Source organism: Hemitrygon akajei, chromosome 7 (assembly GCF_048418815.1).
Source record: "Hemitrygon akajei chromosome 7, sHemAka1.3, whole genome shotgun sequence".
In the NCBI taxonomy this organism is placed as follows: Eukaryota; Metazoa; Chordata; class Chondrichthyes; order Myliobatiformes; family Dasyatidae; genus Hemitrygon; species Hemitrygon akajei.
In genome coordinates this window covers 150446619-150469259 of record NC_133130.1, presented here as the reverse complement: position 1 = coordinate 150469259, position 22641 = coordinate 150446619, and the positions used below count along the sequence as shown (strand labels likewise).

The 22641-nt window shown below is 40.7% G+C and overlaps 1 protein-coding gene across 3 annotated transcripts in view; it reads right to left on the bottom strand.

The window, feature by feature from the left end:
* The window catches only part of brinp1 (bone morphogenetic protein/retinoic acid inducible neural-specific 1), a 403545-nt gene that overhangs the window by 119831 nt on the left and 261073 nt on the right, over positions 1 to 22641 (bottom strand). For all 3 annotated transcript variants that reach the window (XM_073052225.1, XM_073052228.1, XM_073052227.1), the window contains one exon: positions 17723 to 17913. In XM_073052225.1, coding sequence (XP_072908326.1) covers positions 17723 to 17913 — 191 coding nt within the window. The remainder of the gene's footprint in view (positions 1 to 17722; positions 17914 to 22641) is intronic.

The following is a 22641-nucleotide window of genomic DNA, read 5'->3' as shown; positions in this document are numbered from 1 at the left end:
GCTCCTTTTAATTTTGCAGGATTTTGAAATGGATGATTTTTACCTCCTGCTGAGAACAGAATCCTCCATGAGAGAATGGAAAATGGGATTAGCCACATTACCACTATCCAATTTGGCAGCACTGGCATTAAAGCGTACATAACTAATCGGATTGAAAATGTGGGCCAGATCAATCATGGTAAATCTTAAGGAAGTTTTACCATAATTGGCCAACTACAGATGTTATTGAGACCAAATAAGACTTCTCTCTCTGTATTTATCACTATTATAATATTTTTTCTATTTAACAGCTTTAGGGTAATCTTCAAACTGAGCAAAAATGAACTCGACCCGACTTGCCAATCACAGAATTTTTTGTCAATATCAGGGAATTTATGTTTGATTTGTCACATAATTTTATTATTGAAAGTGCTTCATAAATAAGAAAAAAAATACAGTGGATGGGTAGAACTATGGAACAGAAATGATTCTATCTCACAATTCAAATGGTAATGGTCCATGAATTATTTGAATTATCTGATGCAAAGATTTCACTCTTACCTATTACTCTGTATGACTTTAGATAAACAGAGGGATACTGATCATGAATTTTTAATAGATATAAAAGATAATGGCAAGCATCACTTTCTTCTACCTATCTCAAGGTTTGCAAATCTATATGTGAAAAGAAGAAATGGCACTAAATAAAATGAGTGCAAGCTCATTGGCGTCAATATCATCTCTGTATGATAGGCATAACTTCATCTACATGAAATACTGTCATAGGAAAGCAGTATCCATCGTTTGAGATCCCCATCCAGACCCTGCTCTCTTCTCACTGCTGCCATCAGGTAGAAGGTGCAAGAGCCTCAGGACTCGCACCACCAAGTTCAAGAATAGTTTCTACCCCTGGACAATCAGGTTCTTAAATAAAAGGGGATAATTACACTTGCTTCCCCCATCACTGATATGTTCCCACAGTCAATGATCTCACTTTAAGGACTCTTTATCTCATTATCTCATGTTCTCATTATTTATTGCTATTTATTTATATTTGCATTTGCATAGTTTGCTGTCTTCTGCACTCTGGTTGATCTTTCATTGATCCTGTTTTAGTTACTATTCTACAGATTTGCTGGGAATGCCCACAGGAAAATGAATCTCAGGGTTGTATATGGTGACATATATGTACTTTGATAATTTACTTTGAACTTTAATTATGCTGCCTTCCCTACTGATTCAGTTCATAACCCAAAACTGCAATTCAGACAGAGCTTAGAAACTATTTGCCACCTCACTGAATGACTTGAAGAGTACATATATGGAACCAAACCACACAAGGTCCCCAGTTCCATTCCTGACCTTTGTTGAGTTAGATGAATGACCTAAACACACATTGGATGGGTTCTAAAAGACCAATGTATCTGAGGGGTTTGCAGCACCAATGTCACCCTTTATAAACTACTGAGGAGAATTTCAGTGTGGAAATGGTTAGTTTTCAAACTCAGCACAGATGAAGCCAATAAAATGTGATTTGGTCTCTCTTTTCAGGTGCCCTGATGCATTCATGGTTGGTGAGTCCGACTTCCACCGAGCAAGGCAGGTGGGAAAATGCTTTTTAAGCATCTGCAAGTACGAATTGTATGCAGCTCCTGTCACCAGTCTGTAATAAAGACGTGACGGTTTGATGATTGGGTTGAGTTGTTCTCCAATCTTGCCAACCACCTGAGCTACATATTTCCCAAATTATTTCCAACATGTGACTATGCTGTAGAGTGAACAAGGATGTTGTCTGGGATGTAGCATTCTGTTAGAACAAGAAACTGGCTTTTGTTTTACCTGGAGTGGAAGAAGGCTGAGGGATGTCCTGATGGAGGTTTGTAAAAAGTATGAGTAAGATAGTTGGGTAGATAGACAGAATCTTTCTCCAATGGAGGAAATATATAAGACAAGAGGGTATAGGTTTGAGGGAAAAGGTAGGCTTACGGGGGCTCTTTTCAAAAAGAAGGTGGATCTCGCTGTCTGAAAAAGTAGTGGAGGCAGATTTAAGTACTCCAAATTTAAGTATTTGAATCACCAGGTGGCTATTGACCCAAAGCAGGTAAATGGGACTAGTGCAGGTAGATGCAATGCGTGACGGATGTAGGTATGAAGGTGACAATGCACAGGATTGAAAAAAGCTGCGGAGGGTTGTAAATTCAGCCAGCTGTATCTTGGGCATGAGGCCACCCACTATCTAAGATATTTTCAATAGGTGATGACTTCAACTTCTATATTAAGGACAACCAACACCCAGGACATTCTCTCTTCTTATTGCTACCATCAAGGAACCAGAAAAATCACACTCAATGTTTTAGGAACAGCCTCTGCCCTTCCACCATTAGTTTTCTGAATGTACAATGAAACCACAAATACTACCTCACTAATTTTGTTCTCTTTTTGTAGTAATGTATTTCTTATTGTAATTTATCACATTTTTTATGCACAATGTCCTGCTGCCACAAAACAACAAATTTCAATACATATGTTAGTGATAATAAACCTGATTCTGATTTTGATTCTGAAAAGAAGGACAAACTTCACTTACCACTGATAACCCACACCTAAATGTAATCTAAATTTTGCAGCATGTGTGCATTAGATGCCTTATTACAAAGTCCAAAATGAACTTATTATCAAAGTAGATATCTGTCACCATCTTTTCTTGGGGCATACTCAGCAAGTCTATAGAATAGTAACTATAACAATATCAATGAACGATCAACCAGAGGGCAGAAGACAACAAACTGTGCAAATGCAAATATAAATCAATGGCAATAAATAATGAGAACATGAGATAATGAGATAAAGATACCTTCAAGTGAGATCATTGATTGTAGGAAGATTTCAATGATGGGGCAAGTGAGGGACGTTATCCCCTTTTATTCAAGATCCTGATGGTTGAGGGGTAGAAACTGCTCTTGAACATGGTGGTGCGAGTCCTCAGGCTCTTATACTTTCTATCTGATGGTTGCGTAAGAAGAGAGCAAGACCTGGGTGGTGAGGATCTCTGATGATGGATGCTGCTTTCCTATGACAGCATTTCATGTTGATGTGCTCAGTGGCTGGGAGGGCTTTACCTGTGATGTACTGGGCTGAATCTGCTACCTTCTATTGGATTTTCCATTCAAAGGCATTGCTGAGGATTTCAAACAATAAGTTACAACATTTGCAACAACATGACCAAGCATTTTATTTACTGAATATGTATTTATTTAGCAATCATACTCATAAGACACAATGCAAAACATATGTTAATCTCTGCTGCGTGTGTGATTTGCAACTTGAATGTGAGCAGATCTCCAGTGTTCAGACTCTGACAGGTTACACATGAGTAAGACTGAGAGGGAGAAAAGACAAGGGAGCTGCTGCTTATTTTGTTGTCAGAGTTAAATACCAAACAATTAATGTTTTCAGAGGAGTTCAAGTTTGTTCTCTTTATCACCTATTGTGTCAAATAACGGAAATGCCATGATTGGTGTTATCCTGCCTTCCTACTAAGTATCGTTAAACATCCCTTCTTCCACTGTAAGTCTGCCAGCGTCACCCACGCTAATGGTTTAATTACAAGTTCTTGGAAACTGTGCATATTAAAGAAAGCCGCTTTTGAGGCAACTTGCCACATTTTACTTTCCTGCCTGAACCAAGTATTAACGACTTGATTGAAATACAAGCAACACAAATGTTGTCAACGTTGATGTACAATTCCATGTTTCTATATTTAGCTGCTACAGTCGCAGGGTGTTGTGTCACATGAAACAGGCTACTAATTTGTAGAATGTGGAATGACTGCTTATTCATGCAAATGAAAGTTGTTATATTTAGAATTTATAGGCACACATGAGTAAGACTGCTAATGCTGTTGCTGGATTTGAACCCGGATCAACAGTTAAGTATTAATTTAAGGTCAAGGCCAGAAGAGCCAAGGGTGAGATGCGGAAAATTTTATTTACACAGCCAACTGGATGTCACAATGCTGCAGCTAGTAGAATCACCGCTTCACAGCTCTAATGATCTAGTTTTCATCCTGACCTCCAGTGTTTTTCTCATCAAGTTCTTCCTAAAACTGCAGAGATTTCTTCTGAGCTCATCCCAAAGGTGTTCAAATTGGTGGGTTAAGTGAGTGCTATAAATAGCCTCTAATCAATGGGTGAATAGAAAAGTCTCGGAGGAATGGACAGAAATATTGTGCGAATAAGTGATTAGTTCTGACAGAAACATCAGCATGATGCGAAGCTAGGGCACATCATCAGTGATGTTACCTGGGGCCGTCAGGTGTTTCAGGTCTTTCAACATCATACATCCTCGCCCAGGCGACCCAACTGGGGTTGATCAGACCCCTGCCTGAACCCTAGCAGCAACCCAGGGATCTGCCCTCTTTATCCAGAGCCATCTTGGTGCTTTCTCTGCCGGTAGAAGTGGGTCTTCTTCTTCTCCCTCCCGTGATTCCATCTGCAGAGTATACTTTGCAGAGCGACTGGCCTGCAAAGCCATGACACCCGACCTCCACGGGCCAACACTTTGCTCTCCAGCCTCTTCTTTGGCAGTCGTTCTTCAGATCCTCATATTTGGCTCTTTTCCGCCCATAGGCCTCCTCCGTGCGTTCTTCCCACGGCACGGTAAGCTCAAGCATTGAACTTGCTTCGATGAGTCGGGCCACAACACAATGTCGGGCCGCAATGTAGTCTCTGTGATGTGGGGCGGTAACTGCAGCTGTTTTCCCAGGTCTGCTTTTAGCTTCCAGTCCTGCGCAGTGAAGAGAAACCCGGTTGCTTTCTGGTGTTCTGTTGGTCTTCCTCTTTGACAAAGCAGATGGTATTCTTGGCCGACTTGTTTTCTGGCAGATGTTAAGGGTATATCAGTATTAGGCAGGAGTTAGGGAGAATATATCTGGAGCAGCAGATAATCAGTAGGTCCACACCTGATGTGGGAGTTTCTTAAAAGCCGCTTGGTCAGTATTCAGCACCAACATGACCACGTCAGGGAAAAAAGACGAGATAGCCAAAGTTTAGAAACATTAAATGACAGGAGATACTGCAAGTTTTGTCAAAAAAGGTAAACATATGTAAGGTTTAGAAAGGTGAAATTGGACAAGACTGTGAAGGAAGCAGGTAGGAATTTAAAAAGGAAATTAAGAAGGACTAAGAAGGACAATGAAAGGTTTTTGGCAAGCCGGGTTAAAGAAAATACTAAAGCATTTTATACATGCTTTAAGAACAAGAGGGTAAATAGGAAGAGGGTCAGAAGACTGAAAGGCAAAGCAGGCAATTTATAGGTGCACCCAGAGAAAGTGGGCGAGACACTTCTGGTCTTATGGTCTTATACCAACTGAGTATAGTGGATTCCGTTTAATTGGGACACATCAGTTGTGGCCGAATTAAGCGGCTGCTCCAATTATCCTACGAAGTTGAATGGATATAGCTAAAAAGGTATAAAAAAGAAATACCCTTTAACTGAGTAAAAAATTATGTAATTAAATAAAATACAGAACAAACTAGAGCATTACCAGTATTATTACAGTACTATAAAGCTGTGTATTAGTCCTAATGGTTACCGGCAGAGGAGTTCAAGTGTACACTGGATATTACTCGATAGACAAATTTATCCCCTTAAAGCATAAGGTTTAGCACTTTTCCCAATAACCAACAACTTCTTTTTATCCCGATGTACTTGACCAACACAACACAGTTATTCGATCCATTGCTTTCTTTGAACCTGATAGTGTCACTTGTTTGTAACAGAGGGAGCCGTCCGCCGCTGCATAACTAAAAAAAAGGCCCATTTCATCAGCATTATGGATATCATCTGCACGACATTTTTGAAGAAATTTAGGGAGTTTTGCAGATTTCTATGTTCTTCACTTACAGCATCAGCAATACCTTTCTCGCCATGTGTTTTCTTGAACTTAATGTGGTGTTTACATTACTACCAACCATCTGTTGCCTTAAAATCTTCATGACCCAGCTTCTTAACTAGCTTCTCTGACTTGTCTTTTAACATTGGTCCACAGACATGCACACCTGATCCTGTTACAATGAAAAATCAGTTGAGGGTCTTTTCAACATCTGGATCCTTTCCTTCATGCTATCGTTGTTGGGATGTTCCCTGTAATCCCTCGCATAACGTCCATTCTTTTCACAGTTTATCATGCTGAAATATCAAGTGTGCAGTTGTAGGTTATGGCACTCTAGTTATCTCTGCCAGCTGACGATGAGTGGTGTCAGGCAGATGGCTTTTAATTTGATTCAGCAGGGTAACCTTTTTGGCTTGTGTCAAATCATTTTGTGGTAAGGGTCTCAAAAATGTTTGAGTCAAAATGTAAAAAAACAATATGGCTTTATGAATTGGTGTCCATTGGCTCAGATGGATAACATAACACTAGCACATGCAACTGATGCCTCTGTTGGCTCTAAGAATGGTATAGTGTCTAATGGCCACTCAAGTGCCCATGAGTAACAGTCTCCTGCCCCAAATAAGTGGCACAGTGTCCCAAATAAATGTAGCTAGTTTATTGATTTGTTTTTCTTCTTTAAGATTTGTCCCAAATAAATGGCAGCCCCAATTAATCAAAGGCCCGATTAACTGGAATCGACTGTACTTTGCATATCTGGCAAGAGGACAAATGGGTATGTTGACATCAAACATAAGGAGGTATTGGAATCCTGAACAGTATAAAAATAAGTAAACCTCACACCTTGATGGCATACATTCATGGGTAGTGAAAGAGACAGGAAAGATTTCTACAGAGATCTTTGCACCTTCTTTAGTCACAGGCAAGATCGCCGAGGACTAGCAGATAGCTAATATTGTTCCTTTGTTTAAAAAAGGTATAGAGACAATCTGGGCATTTGTGGGCCAGAGAATCTTTTTAACACTGGTTAGGAGATTCTTAGTGATAGTCTCTACTAACATCTGGAAAAACATCGACTTTCTAGGGATAGTTCGCATGGTTTTGTGGTGCATGTCTTACAGATCTGAGTGCGTTTTCCGAGGGGTTGACAAGGATGTGGGGCAGTGGCTATTGTACTCATGGACATCACTAAAACATTTGACAAGGTCCCTCATGACTGACCCAGAAAATTGGAACATATAGAGAGTGGGTAGCTTGCAATCAATATTGGTTTGGCCATAGGATACAGTGGGTAGTGAAGAAGGGGAGTCACTCAGATTTGAGGTCTGTGACTAATCATGTTCCACAAGAGTCAGTCCTGGGACCTATATCTGGATAAAGATGAGTGTGTTGATCAGTAAGTTTATATAGGCAGCACAAATTCTTACAAAGTTGTAGATAGAAAGGTTGTCAAAGAACTCAGTTGTATATATGTGAGCAGAGAAATAGCAGATTGAGTTTAATACAGATAATTGTGAGGTATGGTACTCTGGGAGGTTAAGTACACAGTAACTGGCAGGACCCTTCATAGCCATGATGTATGAATCTTGGGTGCAAGTTCACAGCTCATTGAAAGTGGTAGCACACATAGATAGGGTGGTAACGAGGGCTTAAGCCATACTTGCCTTCATTAGTTGGGCTGCTGTGTATATAGTTAATGTTGTAGCTGCATGAAGCTTTGGTTTGGGCACTGTTGGACAACTGTGTGCAATTCTAGTCACCCCACTATAGGAGACACAGAAGATTTGGAAAAGTTGAAGAGCAGGCTCACTTAGATATTGCTTGGATTAGTATGATCTCTAAAGAGAGTCGGACAAATTTGGATTGTTTTCTCTTGAGTGTCAGAGGCTAAGAGACAACCTAATAGCAGTCTAAAAAGTGATGAGAGGCATAGACAGAGTAAATAGTCGATCTTTCTTGCTGTATGGAATTGTCAGTACTAGAGAGCATAGCTCTCACAGGTGAGAGGGGGGAAGTTTAAAGGGGATTTACATTTCTTTGACACTGAAAGTGGTAGGTGCCTGGAACCTGAGCAAGGGAGGTAGAAACAACAGCAACATTTAAGTGGCATTTAGAAAGGCACATGAACAGGCAGGGTGTGGAGGGAGCTTGAATTGCACCCAATCAGAGAACATCACCACGAGAAGAAGCGACTTCACACAGCTCCATGATTGAAGATTAAAAAAGCAGCTCTTTGTGACTGCTTTACGGAATCTGAATTGCACCCAATCAGTGAATGGGAGCGCGAGAAGAAGAGACGACTTCACACAGGTCTGTGATTGAAGATGAGCAAAGCAGCACTTCGCGGCAGTTTTTGGAGTCTCAATTGCGCCCAATCAGTGGACGGGTGTGTGAGAAGAATATTGAAAAACCAGTGCTTCATAGCAGTTTTCAGAGTTTGAACTGCCCTCAATCAGCGAACAGGATTCATTAGCAAGGATGAATAAGAATAAGGCAGGGGTAAGCGGACTAGCCATTGTGTGAGTGGGCCAGTGTTAAGTGAGAACTCTGGGAGACCTCCTGCCTCAGTTAACCACACTGAGCTGAAACTCCTCAGAGAACATGTTAAGAGAACTGGAGTTGCAGCTCGATAATCTTTGGCTCATATGGGAGACTAATAGCAGCTACAGGAAGGTAGTCACTATTACAAAAGGAGGCAGGTAAATGGATGACGGTCAGGAAAAGAAAGGGAAATGGACAGCCAGTACAGAGTAACCCTGTGGCCGTTCCCCACAAGAGTAAGTATGACATTTTGGATACTGCTGAGGGGGACGACCTACCACTGGGAGTCACAGTGACCCGGTCCATGGCACTGAGTCTGGCGCTGTGTCTCAGAAGAGAAGAGAGGTGAAGAGGGTTGCAGCAGTGACATGAGATTCCATAGTCAGAGGAACAGAGGCAAGATTCTGTGGATGCCATAGAGACACCTGGATAGTATGTTGCTTCGTTAAGTGCCAGGGTCAGGGATGTCTCGGATTGGGTCCACGACATTCTCAATAGGAGGAGGAAACAGCCAGAAGCCTTGGTACATACTGGAATCAATGAAAAGGTAGGGAAGCTAAGGAGGGCGTGAAGAAATATTTTAGGGAGCTAGGTAGAAAGGTGAAAAGCAAGAGCTCCAGGGTAGTAATCTCTCAATTGATGCCTGTACCACTAACCAGTGAAGATAAGAACAGGAGCATTTGACAGATAAATGCCTGGCTGAGGAACTGGTGCAGGGGGCAGGGGTTCATATTTCAGGATCATTAGGATCTCTTCTGGGGAAGGTACAACCTGTACAAAGGACCAGGTTACACTTGAACCTAAGGGGGATCAATACCCTTGCATGCAAGTTTGCTAGAGCAGTTTGGAAGGGTTTGAACTAGTTTTACAGGCCGATAAGAACAGGAGGGGGCAGGATGGGGCAGCTGGTTTACATACAGAAGCAGCGTGTAGTGGGACTGCTGGCAAGGACAGGCTGATTATAGGACAAAATTGCAGATAACAGGATGAGTTGCAATGTAAAAGGGGAACAAAATTGAAAAATTGATTAACACAGGACTGAAGATGTTATATTTGAATATACGTGGTATATGGAATAAAGCAGATGAACATGTAGCAGAATTAGATTGTCATATATAATGCTGTGCGCATCACTGAATCCAATCTGAAGGAAGATTATAGCTGTGAGTTTAAAATCCAAAGACACACATTGTAGTGTGAAAGGAGAGGCAAGTAAACAGAGGGAGAGGCATGGGTCTGTTAGTAAAAAGTGAAATCAAATCATTAGAAAGATGTGACGTAAGATTGTAAGGTGGAGAATCCCTGTGGGTAGAACTAAGAAACTATAAGGGTAAAAAGACCCTGATAGATAGATAGATAGATAGATAGATAGATAGATAGATAGATAGATAGATAGATAGATAGATAGATAGATAGATAGATAGATAGATACTTTATTCATCCCCATGGGGAAATTCAACTTTTTTTTCCAATGTCCCATACACTTGTTGTAGCAAAACTAATTACATACAATACTTAACTCAGTAAAAAATATGATATGCATCTAAATCACTATCTCAAAAAGCATTAATAATAGCTTTTAAAAAGTTCTTAAGTCCTGGCGGTAGAATTGTAAAGCCTAATGGCATTGGGGAGTATTGACCTCTTCATCCTGTCTGAGGAGCATTGCATCGATAGTAACCTGTCGCTGAAACTGCTTCTCTGTCTCTGGATGGTGCTATGTAGAGGATGTTCAGAGTTATACAGACCTCTGAACAGTATCATAGATGTGGACTACTAAATTACAATGGGATATAGAAAATGCATGTCTAAAGGGTAATGTTCCGATAGTCATGGTGATTTCAATATACAGGTAGATTGGGAAAATCAAGTTGGTGCTGGATCCTAAGAGGGGGAATTTGTAGAATGCCTACAAGATGGCAAGGTTGAGCCCACGAGGGGATCAGCTATTCTGGATTGGGCGTGGTGTAATCAACCGGAACTGATTAGAGAGCTTAAGGGAAAGGAACCCTCCGGGACCAGTGATCATATGATAGAATTCATCCTGCAGTTTGAGAAGAAGCAAAAGTCAGATTTATCAGTGTTACAGTGGAGTAAAGGAAATTACAGAGGCATGAGAGTGGAGATGACCAAAGTTGATTGGAGGGGCGCACAAGCAGGATTGACAGCCGAACCACAACGGTTGGGGTTTCTGGGAGCATTCTGGAAGGCTCAGCATAGATACATCCCAAAGAAGAAGAAGGATTTTAAAGACAGGTTAATGCAACCGTGGCTGACAGGGTAAGTCAAAGCCAATATAAAAAACAAAGTAATGTCATAATATAGAGCAAAAATTAGTAGGAAGTTAGAGATTGGGACACCTTTAATAACCAATAAAAGGCAACTAAAAATGTCATAAAGAGGGAAGAGATAGATTGAGAAGACAAGCTAGCTAATAATATTAAAGAGGACACTAATTTTTTTCAGATATATAAAGGATAAACGAGAGGTGAGAGTAGATATTGGACTGCTGGAAGTGAAGTTGTGTCTGTGATAAGGAAGGCAAATGCAATATTAGCATTCATTTCAAGAAGACTAGAATATCCCAGAATATCAAAGAAAAGATGTGCTGACATTGGAGAGAGTTCAAAGGAGGTTCATGAAAATGATTATGGGACTGAAACACTTAACATATAAGGAGTGATTGATGGCTTTGGGCCTCTACTGACTGGAATTAATAAATGAGGGGGTACTCTTATTGAAACCTATCAAATATTGAAAGGCCACGATTGAGTGGGAGTGAAGAGGATGTTTCATATGGTGGGGGATTCTAGGACCCATGGATACAGCCTCAGGGTAGAGGGACTTCCATTTAGAATGGAGATGAAGAGCAATTTCTTTATCCAGAAGGTGGAAAATCTCTGGAATTTGTCACCAGAGGTGGCTGTGGAGGCAGAAGTTGATAGAATCTTGATTCATCAGGGTATGAAGACATACGAGGAGAAGACAGGAGATTGGGGCTGAGAGAGAAATGGATCAGCCATGACAAACCAGCAGAGCAGACTTGATGGGCCAAATGGCCTAATTCTGCTAATGGTCTTATGGATGTGGACCATGTACAGGCATGTAGGGTTAGTTTAGATTGGCATCATGGTAAGCACAGATATCATGGATCAATTTTATTTAGATTTATTTATTGAGATACGGTGTAGAATAGAGGCTAGCACAACACTTTACAAGTACAGGTGAACTGGGGTTCAATTCTCGCCGTTGCCTGTAAGGAGTTTGTATGTCCTCCCCTTGACCTCATGGACTTCATCTGGGTGCTCAGGTTTCCTCCCTCATTCCAAAGAAGTACTGGTTGGTAGGTTATTTGGTCATTGTAAATTGTCCTGTGATTAGACTAGGGTTAAATTGGGGGATTGCTGTGTGGCATGGCTCGAAGGGCCAGACGGCCTATTCTGTGCTATAAGAGAGGGTGGCTCTATTCAAGTAAGAGTAGGTGGCTGCAATTTGGTGAGGGTCTGAGCAGCGGTCCCAGTGAAGGCCTTTTAATGAATTGAGAGGATGTCCCTATGACAAGCAGAGAGGAAGATCTCTGGAAACTTGTTAAGCCTGGGAAGCAGTCTAAATATATAAGGTGTAAAACTTGATTATATTATTTAAAGAACCAACCTGCTGCATGGGACAAAAGTCAAAGTAAAATTTATTATCATATGCACAAATAAGCAACATTCACAAGATAAACATAAATTAAGCACAATTTTAACAAGAAATATAATTATATCAAAAAAAATCAAAGTCCACTGTTGTGCAAATGGTCATTGCATTGCCTGAATGACATTGCTTGTATTGGGTTTGAAAGGTTTAAATTTCTAGCAAATCATCTGATCTCCATGTATCATCATTTTTATTTAAATCCCCAAAATCCGGTGTCTCTGAGTCTAAGAGGGAGAGCAGTAAAACTTAGAATTTTCTAAGATTTTGTGACTCCAAAGTATCAGATAAAAACATGGTTAGCATAACAATCTTATCTTATAATAACAGAGGAGACGACTGCTATTCATACTGCTGATGCATGACTGTGTCACAGGATTCAGCTCATACTGTGTTATCAAGTTTGTGGATGACACACAGTGGTTGGCCTCGTCAACAACAATGATGAGTCAGAGTACAGAGAGGGAGTGGAGCAGTTTGTGGACTGGTGTGAGAAGAACAACCTAAGTCTGAACGTGGAGAAGACTAAGGAAATCATTGTGGGTTTCAGGAAGGTGGAGATAAACCATCCCCCTCTGTAAATACATTGCTCCTCCATAGGGAGAGTTAAGTGCACCAAGTTCCTGGGAGTTCACATCATGGATGACCTCACCTGGTCCCTTCATATCATCTCACTGAACAAGAAGGCACAGCAGTTCTTCCACTTCCTAAGAAGATTGAGGAAAGCAAGGCGCCCCTCAAATGCATTTTACAGGACCACCATTGGGAGCATCCTGACAAGTTGCATCTTCATCTGGTATTGGAGCAGCTGAACATCAGACAGGAAATCCCTACAAAAGCCTGTGAGAGCAGCTGAGAGGACCATAGTGGTCTCACTACCATTTGTCGGGGACATTTATCTGGAGTGCTGCATACACAGGGCCCTCAGTATTATTAAGGATCCCAGCCATTCATCCAGCATCCTCCTTGAATTTCTACCATTAGGCAGGAGACTCTGATGCATATAAACAAAAACGGTCAGGATGGGGAACAGTTTCTTCCCTCAGGCCATTATGCTTAACTCCTTGTTGCCACTTCGCATTCAAAGTGTCACTGGTAAATCTGTTCCCTACCTTACAATATTTAATTTATGCACTTCAGTTTGTTTATTTATGTATAATACATCTGTAGATTTCTTACATACTTTCATGAGTTGTTATGTGTTACGTGTGTTATGTATACTATAGTGTTTTACACCCTGGTTCAGAGAAATGCTTAATTTGATGGTATACGTGAATATAATTAAATGACAATAAACTTGACTTGAACTCAGCCTATTACATCCCTGCTGGTTCCAGAGTGAAGCCATTAGTACTAATCCCCATATTCTGTTCACCTGCAACTTATTGTCCCTCGCATGCTCATTAACTTTCTCCTTTGATACTTGGGCCATTGGCCTACATGAAGCTATAAGTTACCATGGCCAATAAAACAATCAGCATATCTTTCAATTGGGAGCAGCCATAGGAGAGATCATCTAAACTCGACATGTACAGAACCCAAAGTCAGGGTTGAACCGGGGTCCCTAGGGTACTGCAGCAGCAGCAGCACTAAATTCTGAACCCCCCAACAGAGAAATCAAAAGTTCAGTTCCAGTCCTGAAAATTCATCCCTTAGTAGCCCATATTATTCATTGTTATTTTATTTGCTTGAGATTTATGATTATTGCAGAATAATGAACAGTTTTGAGCAACGTGTAATTCAGAGGTTTTAAGTAAAGCAAAAGCTCATTAGTTTTAATGATTAAAAAGATTTAACTTAATTTGTCACATATACATCGAAACATACAGTGAAATATGTCGGTTGCATCAAATCAAATCAGCGGGGATTGTGCTGGGCAGCCTGCAACTCTCACCAAACTCACAGCTTACTAATCCTATTTGTTCATCTTTGTAGTGTGGGAGGAAATCAGAGCACCTCGAGGAAATCTACGTAGTCATGAGGAGAACATACAAACTCCTTATAGGCAGCAATGGGAATTGAACTCTGATTAGTGATTGCTGGAACTGCAGTAGTGCCACGCTAACCGCTACACTATTGTGAGTTGAATGGGTTTTGTAATTACTTAACGGAAACATTCCGTATGTGTCCTGACCCACAGGATAGAACACCCATATGGTGTCATGAAAGCAGTTTGGTGCATTATAATAAGTCAGAACTTGCTTTAGTCCATGTGCTTCTGGAAACAGAAATTCCAGATCATACAAAAACATTGGTCGTCCCCATTAAAAAAATGTGGCCAAATATAATTTAAAGTATGGAATACAGTACCTCATCTTGAAGTGTGTCACATAGCGAATTACATAGATTTAAACTTTGGAATACCGGGGAATAAATTTGCCCTTGGACACCAGCGCGGCATTGGCATCAGTGTATAGGGCACCAAGAATACCTAGCTCCAAATCTGCAGTTTTTACCAAAGTCAGTGAAAACAAATGTTAGGCAGTCAGCATAACCAACAGATAATTCCTTTTGGTTACAGTCTCAAGATACAGCATTTTGGATCTTTACAAAATGCATTCAGGGATGATCAGGGATATGCCAGTTTGAATTGATAAGATAACAAATTGAAAGCTCTTCATGTTACTAAGGACGCTTAAGGATTGGAGATGAAGACTTCTATGTCACCAGTCTGCTTAACTACTGATTGTGCTCAATTCATCAAAAATCTTCTGGCTTCATTGAAGTTGTTCTCGAAGACTTATAAACTACAAGTTAGGATTATGATTCCTTTTTTTTAAATTTCTTCCTCTACAGACTGAAAGGTAAGCTGTTCCCATGAGCAGATCCATTTTGATCAACTATCTCTGCTCCACTGCTGTCACTGATCTGATTTCACCAACAAAATGTCTCTGTCAGATTTTCAAGAGAAATTGTGTTTGTTTTTAAAAGCAATCTCTCTTGAAAATCTGACAGAGACATTTTAACAAGTGCATTTAAGATTGTTCTCTAATTGCCTTTGATTTTTATAGTGTTACGTACCTGTGGGTATCTTATGACTGTCACATGACCATGATGTAATTAAGGCTCTGCTGGGCATGATGTAATGGTCTTGTGATGGTGGTGTGATGTAATTTTCCCACCAGTGAGAGGTCATGTGAGTTTTTTCCAACAGGGTAAAAAAGGAGAACCCCTCCCTGTGATGCAGGGTCAGTTTCGTGGCTTAAGTCGTCAGTGACTCCGTTCTACTACGTATTTGATTTTATGACACAGTTCGTTTTAGAAGTGGAGTTTTAATTTCTACTGTAAGAATCGTTGAGCCGGCAGTTCTGAAAATCACTGCCAGTTAAAGTCCATTCAGAGAGTGAAGATTTATCGAAGTTTGGGAAGCTGAAGAATCGAGGAAAGTTGTGTTGTCGGCTATAAAGCAGGTTTGACCTTATTTAATCTTCGCACAAGGAATTAGTAACTTGTCTCCAAGATAGCTCTTGCATTTCTGACAGCAAAAAGAGTTGGACGCATAGTTTCACCTTCAAGCCGTTTTACTTCCTTCAATCGTAAACCCTTCGGCAAAGCATACTTCGGCTGGGATCAGCAGTAATGTCACGAAAGAGAATTTATTACTTCAAGGAAAGTCTCTCCTAACTGACTGTAAATCATTTTGGACTTTTTTTTTGCAATACTACTTTAAAGAACTGAGTTCGCATTTCTCACTTTAAGAACTGTTCGAGCTGCCATATCACAGCTGAATTCCGGTTAAGTTAGTTGTTTGTTTACATTTGGGTTTTTTTTTTAAACAGTGTTTAATAAATGTTTTATTTGTTATAAAAAACCTGTCTCAATTATATATTCATTGTTGCTGGATCATAACAATAGCAATCAGAGAACAATCTTAAATGCACTTATTAATGAATTTACCAGCACCTGAGCATATGTAGAGTGCATTGACAGTTTATTGATTCACTGTGTCCCCTTGTCCATAGCACTACATATTTGGCACCTAATTAATTTTAGTCATTTCCAAGGTGAACCTCTGACAGCTTTTTGCCACAGTCAACCCTTTCATAAACTCCTGCTACCTTTCCTCTTCTGTCCCCTTTCAGCTTCAGCTTCTGCATTTGATTGATTTTCATCCACTCCTTTCCTGGCTGCAAATTTCTCTCGCAAATTAAATATTTCAAAATTTTGAACTTGGAAAAGTTTGTTCATTCTACCCTGCATATGAATGCTGGATGTGATTATTAAACTGCAAAGCTTGCTTAAGAAACCAAATCACAAGGACAGAGTAAATCTAATAAACCAACAAGACCCATTAACCCCTGTGGAAGCAATTACCCAAATAAAAATCATTACATTTTTAAAATTCAAGTAATATATTCAGAAAGAAAATCCATTACATTAATAGAATTCAATGCTAGCTCCAGCCAGAAAATAATATTTTTAATTAATTTTTGGGTTATGAGTGTCAGTAGCAAGCCCAGGATTTATTGCCCATCTCCAGCTCCCTTGTAAATGATTCATTAGGTTGCCTTGCTCAGCCACTGTACTCTGTGAAGCAAATGTGTTCTCACGGAGTGGGTTATGCAAGGATTACCAGGAATTTTGATCCTGCAATGATAAAGGAAAGTCAAAATCTATCGACACTGCAGCTGGGTGACTAGGGAGAAACTTCATTGTCCCAGTTCACAAGCTCCAGTTTACAGTTTTCATTTTTTAGCCTGGACAATAATGCTGCCCCTTTAACATAAAATCTTCATGGGCCAGTGGCCAAAGGCACAATCAATGCCTGGCATTAGATTAGCAATCAGGTAAGCAACCAGAAAAGTTATTTTTTAGGGCTTCAGGAGTTGTGTTATTTACTTCAAAGCCCCTATGGACCGGGACCTGGGTTAAGCAGACAATCAGAAGGTCAAACAGTCAGGTAACATAGGTTTGGTGTCTCCTTGGATGATTGAGATACAGCGTGGAAAAAGCCCTTCAAGCCACACTGGCCAGCAATCCCCCAATTTAATCCTAATCATGGGATAATTTACAATGAGAAATTAATCTACCAACTAGAACGTCTTTGAGAGGAAACCCACACAGTCACAGGGAGAACGTACAAACTCAGAACACCTCAAGGGACCCATTGGATAGAGGCTTAAACTAATGAGATATTTGAGAGATCAAATAGCTTGGGAAGACTGGTGAATGATGAAGTGTTGGGTATCTCATTGGACCACAGAGAAAGGTTAGCTCAGTCTTGCTGTGAAGGCACCTCAAGGGATAAGCTCAGTATGAGAATTTCTTTGTGGGCTCACAATCCCAATCTGTTACAAAGGCTGTTTTTCCCAAGAGCCTGAAATGGGCGAGCCTCGTTCCTCCTGTATCATCTGGAATTAAGTAACAGGATGCAAACCTGGGGTGTGAATAATGACAGATGTGCAAGTGGGACAGAAGCCATGAAGTGGTCAGCTGAATTTTAAAGTGTTGCAAAGCAACCTGGAAATGAACGTCACTGTGTTTTGCACACTATTAAGTACATTTACACTTACATGTGGCTGAAGTAAACATCTCCAGTTGATTTAATTTCTAGGCCACCGTGCTCCTTCATGAAAGAACACTCAAAAGGCAATGTAAGTAACTGTATCAGCTCACCTCCAAGGACTGCAGATGACAGGACATGTGTTCCGTACTTTCGGATAATGGTGTCAATCACTTGCTGGGTTGAAGGCCTTCTTCCAAGCAAACGAATGCTTCTTTGGAATTCAGGCATCAGTGGGATAGGATTCCGGATTAGGTCCCTCCTCTCGACTGCAGTATTTCTCACCTTCCATCGTGCAAACTCTCTGCAATAACAACATTAGAAAGGTCAAAATAACCTCAGCAAATACGCTCCTTCTCTTTAGGCTGAATGATGAAAACATGACCTTCTCAACTGACTTTTGAAGAGCCAGTGATAGCTGTAGCATGGAAATGCCAAAATTTGCTAATGTAATTTTACTCTAGTGTTACAGTTGTTCAAAATTCAATAACAATTATTGCATTTATAGGCTGAACATGTTGAAGATTTTTGAGACACCAACCTTAGTGGGAAAAAACCTGGCTGGATTTAAATATTTTAAACACAAATCATTTAAAATATTTATTTTGCACAAAGGTAAAAATAGTGATTCCATCTTACAAATACTGGCTTGTCAAAAGTTAACTTAACTTCTAAGAAACCAAGTTAGCAAATAATTTTGGTTTATTTTAGCAATGAAATCTTCTGCGTGACAGAATTTCAGACGATTGCCTTTACCAAGGTCAGAAAGACGGACGGCATTTATCCTGTTGTACAAGCTGTTCAAAATTTAGTTACCCATTGTGCAGTTTTACAGGGTCGACTGCAAAAAAGTGGTTTGTAGAATAGTAAAATCTATTTACAGATTTCCAGAAGAAGTCAAACAGTGCAACCTGGTAAGGATTCAGGTGTTCCAGACTCTGAACCTACACTTTTAGGTACACCACTGCTAATGCAAAAAATGACATTAGCTTCACAATACCAATACAGTGGATATTTTCACAATTACAACCATAAAATCCAAGCTTTTTCTTCAATTAATTTTAAAAATATGGGCTTGATAGCAAGGCTGGCATTTATTACCTATCCCCATTTGCCTATCAGGGAGCTTCTTGAACCGTTGCATGCATTATGGCGAAGGTGACCTCACAGTGCTGCTGTGGGAGGAGTTCCACAATTTAAAATCTGTAATATGAAAGACTTGTTGTGGTGTTTTCATACATCTGCTGTCCTCACACTTGATAGCAGAGGTTGCGGTTTGGGAGGTGATATCAGAACAGCTAAAGTGAGCAACCACACTGTACAGTCAAACGATATTAGTGGGAAGGGACAGTCAGGGTAGCTGCAGGAGGCCAATCAAATTGAGGCCTTTGTTCTGTCCGATGTCAAGCTTCCTGAGAATGGAACACTTTCCACTTGCCTGCACTCATCCAAGTATGCTAAATGTATTCCATAATGCACCTGACCCTTGCTTTGTGGATGTTGGAAAGAATTTGGATCAACTTGTGAGTCACTCGTCACAAGACATCAGGTTTCTGGCCTGCTCTTGTAGACAAGTGCTAGCCCAGTTAAGTTTCTAGTCAATGGTGGCCTTTGGAATATAGATGGGAGGAGTGGACGATGGTGGTGTCATTGAATGACAAGGACAATTGGTTAGATGCTTTCTAAGCTATGAGGTTACACACCGCAGCAATGTAAAATCGTGCTGTTGCTGATGTTCAACAAAATCTCATGGATTATCAGTTGGCCAGATCTGCTTGAGATCTCCCCCGTTCAGTATAATTGCGGAGCCACACAAATAAATAAGTGATAGAGAGTGTGCTGGATGTGAAGATGGGCTGATACTCCACAAGGACAGCACCATTTTCATTTCTAACACTGCTTTCATGGACAGATGCAGGCACAGTTACACCCAGACATTCTACCATTTTGACGCACCATTCCTAAGAGTCACACTTAGAAGACAACAAAAGGATGACTTGGTATACAAGATCAGAAGTTAGAAATAAGCTGTGTATTCAAGACCTCTACATCCACTGAGAAATTGATTTGAAAAACATTGCAAAAATCTTTAATCAAAGAGCAAAATGTCAATGGGTAGAGATATAGGAGTAGATTTATGCACAGGTTGGTCAATAATTTTCTTTGATATATCATTCGCTAATAGGGTGTAGGACAGGTGATGAACATGGTGGTCACTAGTGGACTAGTATTCAGAAGACAGGATTTGCTTTTGGGGAAACCTGGGTTTGAATTCCACTATGGGAACTGACGACTTCAAAAGTTCTTATAAAACTGTAATTAATGCTAGTTATCAGCAATGGTGAGCAAAAACCTATCTTAGTGTCTTTTAGGGAAGGAATCAGAATCAGAATCAGGTTTAATATCACAGGCATATCTCAAGAAATGTGTTGTCTTTGCAGAAGCAGTGGACTGCAAAACATAATAATAAAAACGGAGAATTACAGTAAGAGGAGTGGAGAGCGTGTTTGTGCATCTGGCAGGAGTAATGGATGTTGGAGATAGATAGACAAATACTGATCCCAAAGGAAATGACAGTGTCACAGTGGCATTACAAGTGCACAGATATACAAGTATTAGAAGAAAAGTACGAAAGAATAAAAATAAGTTACCTTAAAAATAAAATATATAAAATTTACAAGCCAAAGATTACAAGATCACTTCCCCAGCTATAGAATACGTACACAACACTGGAAGAACTCAGCAGGTCAGACAGCATCCGTGAGAAAAGAGTAGGAATGGTTTCCATGAGGAATAGTTTCCTGATGAAGGGTCTCGGCCCGAAATGTTGGCTACTCTTTTCTCACGGATGCTGCCTGACCTGCTGAGTTCTTCCAGCATTGTGTACATATTCTTTGATCCACAGCATCTGCAGTTGTATTTTTGTGTTTCACTTCCCCAGCTGTAGGTTGACTCATTATAGAGCCTAATGGTTGAGGGTAAGAATGTCCTCATATAGCCCTCTTTGAAGCAGCACAGTTATCTTTGTCTATTACTGAAAGTGCTCCTCTGTTCAGCCAAGGTGGCACGCAGGGGGTGAGAAACATTGTCCAGAATTGCCAGGATTTTCCAGAGGGTCATTTGTTCTAACACAACCTCCAGTATGCCCAGTTTATTGAGCCTGTTGACATCACCGGTAAAGATGCCATTTCCCCAGCACATCACTGCATAGAAGACTGTACTGGTGACAACAGACTGGTAGAACATGTGGAGGAGAGTCCTGCATGCTCCAAAGGACTTCAGTCTCCTCAGGAAGTGAGGTGAAACTGGCTTTTCTTGTATACAGTATCTGTGATGGTGCCCCACTCAGGTCTGTCATCCAGGTGCACCCACAGGTATTTGTAGGTCCTCGCCACATCCACATCTCACCGTCAATAGTGTTATGTCAGTTGAAGTCCAATGGTACTATTTTCAAAAGTTTTATTAATAAAGGGGCACAAAAATTAAGGTTAATACAAACATTCAAATCGTCAAAACTCAATCTAAAACACCGGTGTAACCATAATCAATCAGAAATAAGCTCTTTCGTTGTCTAGGGTATAATACTGAGTCCAATTGGAAATATAAAGAGTCACTCTGAAGTCTGCAGGCTTTTCCCTTTTGGTTTCACGTGTTGGAGAGAGAGAGAGATAAAACGGAAAAACTTGCCCAAAAACATCCGTGGAATCAGGGGAGCGATCTTCCCCGTTGTTAGTTAAAAGCGATCTTCCGTTGGTTCCAGCCACAAACCCCGCATTCGGAATTTAACGCACGTGGCTTATTTCAAAATGGCTTCCCGTTCCCACGGGAAGCGTTATCGTGCTTCTTGGTGTCTCCTTGGTGCGTCTGAGGGTCGTCCTCTTTCAGACCCTTCTTTATACTGCCTCACGGGATCTCAGGTGTCAATCAGGTTGCAGGTGATGCAATCTCTCTCTCAACCAGCCCACTTTGCCCGAGGGCTTTACAATGTCCCTGCGAGTTGGCACGTCTGCAGTTCCCAGGTGTCTCCTGAGAACAATGCCACAGTCACCAGCTTTTGTCCCAGTGGAATGTCTTTCCATTTCCTGTGTCCATTCAGCCTGTCTCTCTCTCTCTCTTTTGGGTCATTGACCCCCCTTTTCTAGGGCTCTTGCAATTCTCACAAAGGAGGGGGCTGGTATCATAACAATAGTAAGAGGGAGCAGCGCAGGCTTGGTCAGGCGAGGGTGAAGCATTGCAGGAGGGGCGTGCGACAAGTGGCAGCACAGGAGTGCTGGAGCAGGGGCTGGTATGGGTGCAGACACACCCAGCCCTGTGACACCAGCCAAGGTCATTTGATTCCAAATAACTGGTTTATTGAACCTTACAGAATGTCCTCTCTGGTGCTTTCTGCTTCCTCTCCTCTCCCTTCCCCTTTTCCCAACTATGATTCCTGTCCCCCTGCCCCTTTCCCACACTCAGTCCACAAAAGAGACCTGTAGCAGAATGAGGTTTGTCATCACTCAGATAGGTCATGAAAATTGTTTTTTTTTAGCTGTAGTAGTACAGTGCAATACATAAAATCAGTACAGTATGGAACAAAAGTCTTAGGCACCCTAGCTATATATATGCGCCTAAGATTTTTGCATAGTACTGTTTATTAAATAGTTAAATTAAATGATCAGTGCAAAATAAGTAGTGAGGTAGTGTTATGGGTTCAGCGTTCATATCTACCATGCTTATCATGTCTGACATTTACATGACCCCAGATGCAATCAAGTGATTGAACTGGTATAAGTATGAAAGATGAAAGGTTTTTTTTTATCTCAGAGCTCTGAGATTCTATAATGTTACAGCATTTTGATCAACGGTTCACAACAAACTCTAACCCCATTACTATGACAACTGCATCTGACAACATCTCCTTCTGCTGTCTCTGGACTGAGTTAACCTACAACACACCTAAAAGCTAAAAGGAATTTTTACTGATGTAAAGGTGAAAACAAAAGAGAAAATGCTTGAATTGAAAAAAAGTTAAAAATTAATGTTTGCTCAG